The sequence below is a fragment of the Streptopelia decaocto genome (genome assembly GCF_964273445.1).
Source record: "Streptopelia decaocto genome assembly, contig: HAP1_SCAFFOLD_1542, whole genome shotgun sequence".
Taxonomy (NCBI): domain Eukaryota; kingdom Metazoa; phylum Chordata; class Aves; order Columbiformes; family Columbidae; genus Streptopelia; species Streptopelia decaocto.
The window spans coordinates 23,429-29,369 of NW_028116735.1; the positions used below are offsets into that span (position 1 = coordinate 23,429).

The following is a 5,941-nucleotide window of genomic DNA, read 5'->3' on the forward strand; positions in this document are numbered from 1 at the left end:
CTGCGACGGACGGACGGACGGACGTGAGGTCACCCACAGCACCCATAGACACCCACAGAGCCTATAGATCCTCTATAGCACCCACAGATTCCCCACAGCACCCATGGCCACCGTATGGTCCCCACGGCCACCCCATAGCGCCCATGGCCATCCAATGGTCCCCATGGCCACCCAATAGCACCCATGGCCACCCCACAGCACCCATGGCCACCCCATGGTCCCCATGGCCACCCCACGGCCCCCATGGCTACCCCATGGTCCCATGGCCACCCAATAGCACCCATGGCCACCCCACAGCACCCACAGTCCCCATGGAGATCCAATGGTCCCATGGCCACCCCATGGTCCCATGGCCACCCCATAGCACCCATGGCCATTCAATGGTCCCCATGGCCACCCCATGGTCCCATGGCCACCCCATAGCACCCATGGCCATTCAATGGTCCCCATGGCCACCCCATGGTCCCATGGCCACCCCATAGCACCCATAGTCCCCATGGCCATCCAATGGTCCCCATGCCCACCCCACAGCCCCCATGGCTACCCCATGGTCCCCATGGCCACCCCATAGCGCCCATAGTCTCCACGGCCACCCAATGATCCCTATGGCCACCAGGTCTACCCAAGGCTCCCCAGGGCCGCCAGGTTGACCCCATGTTCCCCCAGTGGTCCCCAAGTCTACCCAATGATCCCCATGGCCACCCCACAGCCCCCACAATCACCCCATGGTCCCATGACCACCCCATAGCACCCATGGCCACCCCATGGTCCCATGACCACCCCACAGCACCCATGGCCATCCAATGGTCCCCATGGCCACCCCACAGCCCCCATGGCTAGCCCATGGTCCCATGGCCACACCATAGCACCCACAGTCCCCATGGCCACCCAATAGCACCCATGGCCACCCCACAGCACCCATGGCCATCCAATGGTCCCCATGGTCCCATGGCCACCCCATAGTACCCATGGTCCCCATGACCACCCCATGGTCCCATGGCCACCCCATAGTACCCATGGTCCCCATGACCACCCCATGGTCCCCATGGGCACCCCATGGTCCCATGGGCACCCCATAGCACCCATGGCCCCCATGACCACCCCATGGCCACCAGGTCTACCCGATGGTCCCTATGGCCACCCCACAGCCCCCATGGCCACCCCATGGTCCCCATGGCCACCCCATAGCACCCATGGCCACCAGGTCTACCCAATGGTCCCCATGGCCACCAGGTCTACCCAATGTTCCCACAATGATCCCCATGGCCACCCCACAGTCCCCAAGGCCACCCCATGGTCCCCAAGGCCACCAGGTCGACCCAATGTTCCCACAATGATCCCCATGGCCACCCCATAGCACCCATGGCCACCAGGTCTATCCAATGGTCCCCAAGGCCACCAGGTCTACCCAATGTTCCCACAATGATCCCCATGGCCACCCCATGGTCCCCATGGCCACCCCATAGCACCCATGGCCACCAGGTCTACCCAATGGTCCCCATGGCCACCCGGTCTACCCAATGTTCCCACAATGATCCCCATGGCCACCCCCACGGCCACCCCACGTCCCCCCATCACCTGGCTGATGCGGTTGAATCCATACTGCACGAACCGGGGGTCGAAGGGCGGGACCCCCCGCGCGGGCCCCACGTAGAAGGGCTCCCACGGGTCCGTCCACGTCACCTCGTAGGCCACGCGCACCCCGTGGTTTTGGGGCAGCCCCCGCCAGCGCCCGTAGCCCGTGGGGCCGTGGCAGCGCGGGCACAACGTCCCGTAGAACGGCCGCGCGTCCCCCCGGCCCCACAGCCGCAGCAGCTCCGCCTTGGTCACCGGCACCCGCCGGCCCGCGCGCACCTCGAACGCCGGCACCACGAACACCCAGCGCCGCCACGGGGTGCTGGGGACATCCGGGGTGTTGGGGACATCCGGGACGTTGGGGACATCTGGGGTGTTGGGGACATCCGGGACGTTGGGGACAGCTGGGTCATGGAAGGTCTTGGGGTCCTTCAAGGTGTTGGAGACATCCAGGGTGTTGGGGACACCCAGGCCATGGAAGGTCTTGGGGTCCTTCAAGGCGTTGGGGACATCCAGGGTGTTGGGGACACCCAGGTCATGGAAGGTCTTGGGGTCCTTCAAGGTGTTGGGGACATCCAGGGAGTTGGCGACATCTGAAGTGTTGGGGACAGCTGGGTCATGGAAGGTCTTGGCGTCCTTCAAGGCGTTGGAGACATCCAGGGCGTTGGGGACATCCAGGGTGTTGGGGACATCCGGGGTGTTGGGGACGGCTGGGTCATGGAAGGTCTTGGGGTCCTTCAAGGCGTTGGGGACATCCAGGGAGTTGGCAACATCTGAAGTGTTGGGGACAGCTGGGTCATGGAAGGTCTTGGGGTCCTTCAAGGCGCTGGTGACATCCAGGGTGTTGGGGACATCCAGGGTGTTGGGGACATCCATGGCATTGGGGACACCCAGGTCATGGAAGGTCTTGTGGTCCTTCAAGGCATTGGGGATGCCCAGGGCATTGGGGTCTTCAAAGGTGTTGGGGACACCTGGGTCATGGAAGGTCTTGGGGTCCTTCAAGGCATTGGGGACATCCAGGGCGTTGGGGACATCCGAAGTGTTGGGGACATCCAGGGTGTTTGGGACATTCAGGGTGTTGGGGACAGCTGGGTCATGGAAGGTCTTGGGGTCCTTCAAGGCGCTGGGGACATCCAGGGCGTTGGGGACACCCAAAGCATTGGGGACACCCAGGTCATGGAAGGTCTTGGGGTCCTTCAAGGCGCTGGGGACATCCAGGGCGTTGGGGACATCCATGGCATTGGGGACACCCGGGTCATGGAAGGTCTTGGGGTCCTTCAAGGCATTGGGGACATCCAGGGCACTGGGGACATCCACGTCATTGGGGACACTTGGGTCATGGAAGGTCTTGGGGTCCTTCAAGGCGTTGGGGACATCCAGGGCGTTGGGGACATCCGGGGTGTTGGGGACATCCATGGCATTGGGGACACCCGGGTCATGGAAGGTCCTGGGGTCCTTCAAGGCGTTGGGGACATCCAGGGCGTTGGGGACATCCATGGCATTGGGGACACCCGGGTCATGGAAGGTCTTGGGGTCCTTCAAGGCGTTGGGGACATTGAAGGCATTGGGGACACCCAAAGCATTGGGGACACCCAGGTCATGGAAGGTCTTGGGGTCCTTCAAGGCGTTGGGGACATCCAGGGCGTTGGGGACACCCAAAGCATTGGGGACACCCAGGTCATGGAAGGTCTTGGGGTCCTTCAAGGCGTTGGGGACATTGAAGGCATTGGGGACACCCGGGTCATGGAAGTTCTTGGGGACATCCAGGGCATTGGGGACACCGGGGTCATGGAAGGTCTTGGGGTCCTTCAAAGTGTTGGGGACACCCAGGTCATTGAGGGCATTGGGGACACCAGGGTCATAGAAGTTCTTGGGGACCTCCAGAGTGTTGGGGACATCCAGGGCATTGGGGACACTGGGGTCATGGAAGGTCTTGGGGTCCTTCAAAGTGTTGGGGACATGTGGGTCATTGAGGGCGTTGGGGACACCCAGGTCATGGAAGGTCTTGGGGACATTGAAGGTGTTGGGGACACCCGGGTCATTGAGGGTGTTGGGGACACTTGGGTCATGGAAGCTCTTGGGGACATTGGGGACACCCAGAAAGTTGGGGACACCATTGAGAACCCTGGGGTGACCAGGGACATTGGGGTCACCTGGGGCTTTGGGGTCACCAGGGACATTGGGGACACCAGGGACATTGGGGTCCCCCCAAGTTTCAGTGCCCCCCAAGCCCCCCCGAGCCCCCAAAACTTTGGGGTCACCCTGAGCCCCCCAAGACCCCAGAACCCCCAAATTTTTGGGGTCCCCCCATTCCCCTTGAACCCCCACGACATTGGGGTTCCCCCAAGTTTTGGGGTCCCCCAAGTCCCTTTGAACGCCCCCAACATCGGGGTCCCCCCAACTTTCAGCATCCCCCAAAACCCTCCGACCCCCCCAAGTTTCAGGCTCCCCCAAGTGCCCAGGACCCCCCAAACTTTCAGGGTCCCCCAAGCCCCATTTTTGGGGTGTCCCCCCCATAACCATCCTCAGAAACCCCTCGCGCAGCCCCCGGCTGGGGACCAGATCCGCATCCAGCAGCAGCACGAAATTCGGGGGGTCCCCCCCATTATTTTGGGGGGTCCCCCCATTATTTTGGGGGGTCCCCCCATTTTCAGGGCGAATCCCCCCGTTTTTTGTTCCATTCACCCCGTTGCTGGGCAGATTTCCCTCATTTTCTGGGCGATCCCTCCCATTCTTTTCCCCCCTCCCGTGATATTTTGGGGGGTCACCCCTTATTTTTGGGGGTTCGGGGTCCAGCGCCCCCTCCCAGGCCACGTTACGCAGTAAATTCCCGGGGTACGGGACCCCCAAATTATAACTCGGGGGGTCAGCGGCCGCCAAACGCCTCAGGGCCCCCCGACATTTTGTGGGGGGGTCGGGATGGGGCGGGGGGATAATTTGGGGGTTCGGGGGGGACCCCGAAAGCGTCAGCACCGCGTGTAACCTCAAACGGCCCCGAAAAGCGCGACAGGGCCCCCCTAAAATAGCCAAGAGCTCCCGGAACCCCCCGGGGGGGACCCCGAAAACTGCGACCGATACGGGACCCCCCCAAAAATGATCCCCGAGGGTCCCCCCTAAAAATTCCGCCACCCGGCCGGGGGTCCCGTGAGTGGCCAGAACCAACTCGGGGGGGTCCCCGAGTTTCGGGGGGGTCCCCAAAAGGTGTCGGTAGATGCGGAAGGAGCCAGAGGGATCCAGGACCCCCCTGGGGGGGTTTTTGGGGGGTCTATGGGGGGGTTTTGGGGGGGGTAGTGACTGGAGGTAAAGGGTCTGGAGAACAACCAGCCCCCCCAGGAACCAGTGACAGCCCCCGGGAAACGGGGCATGGGGACACTGGGGGGTCCCCCCGAACGCCTGGGTCCCTCCCGAACGCCTGGGTCCCTCCTGAACTCCTGGGTCCCCCCCGAACTCCTGGGTCCCTCCCGAACTCCTGGGTCCCCTCCCGAACTCCTGGGTCCCTCCCGAACTCCTGGGTCCCCCCGAACTCCTGGGTCCCCTCCCGAACTCCTGGGTCCCTCTCCGCACTCCTGGGTCCCTCCCGAACTCCTGGGTCCCCTCCCGAACTCCTGGGTCCCTCCCGAACGCCTGGGTCCCTCCCGAACTCCTGGGTCCCCTCCCGAACTCCTGGGTCCCTCTCCGCACTCCTGGAGACTGGGGGGAACTGGGAGAGACTGGGAGGGACTGGAAGGGGGCTTGGGGGGTTAGGGTGCCCCCTCCCGAACGCCTGGGTCCCTCCCGGACTCCTGGGAGACTGGGGGGACTGGGAGGTACTGGGGTTACTGGACCTCACTGGGAGGGCACTGGGGGGACTGGGACCCGTATGGGGTGACCTGGACCAGTGCTGGGGGGTCACTGGGGCCGAACTGGGACCAGTGCAGCATATTGGGAGTGCTGGGGGTCACTGGGACCAGTATGGGGGGGGTCACTGGGACCAGTATGGGGCCACTGGGACCAGTATAGGGCCAGAACTGGGCCCAGTTTGGGGTGGACTCACCCGCCGCGTCGCCGGGAGGAGCCGCGCATGAGCGGGAGGGACCCAGGCGTCCGGGAGGGGGCGTGGTCAGGGCGGGCGAAGGGGCGGGGCCAGACGGGTTTCTGGGTCCTAACGCGTCTGTGCAGCGCTCGGACGCCTGGGTCCCCTCCCGAACGCCTGGGTCCTCTCCTGGACTCTTGTGTCCCCTCCCGAACGCCTGGGTCCCTCCCGGATTCCTGGGTTCCACCCCGAACGCCTGGGTCCCCCCCGAACGCCTGGGTTCCCTCTCGAACTCCTGGGTCCTTCCCGAACGCCTGGGTTCCCCCCGGAACGCCTGGGTCCCTCCCGAACGCC

General features: G+C 64.0%; 1 protein-coding gene across 1 annotated transcript in view; it reads right to left on the reverse strand.

Moving 5' to 3' along the window:
• The window catches only part of LOC309452106 (uncharacterized protein), a gene marked incomplete at its 5' end in the record, with an annotated part of 7,321 nt that extends 1,684 nt beyond the window's left edge, over positions 1–5,637 (reverse strand). Inside the window, 3 exons of the mRNA XM_082076782.1 lie at positions 1,579–5,006; positions 5,082–5,365; positions 5,609–5,637. Coding sequence (XP_081932908.1) covers positions 1,579–5,006; positions 5,082–5,365; positions 5,609–5,637 — 3,741 coding nt within the window. The remainder of the gene's footprint in view (positions 1–1,578; positions 5,007–5,081; positions 5,366–5,608) is intronic.
• Between the last annotated feature and the right edge of the window lie 304 nt (positions 5,638–5,941).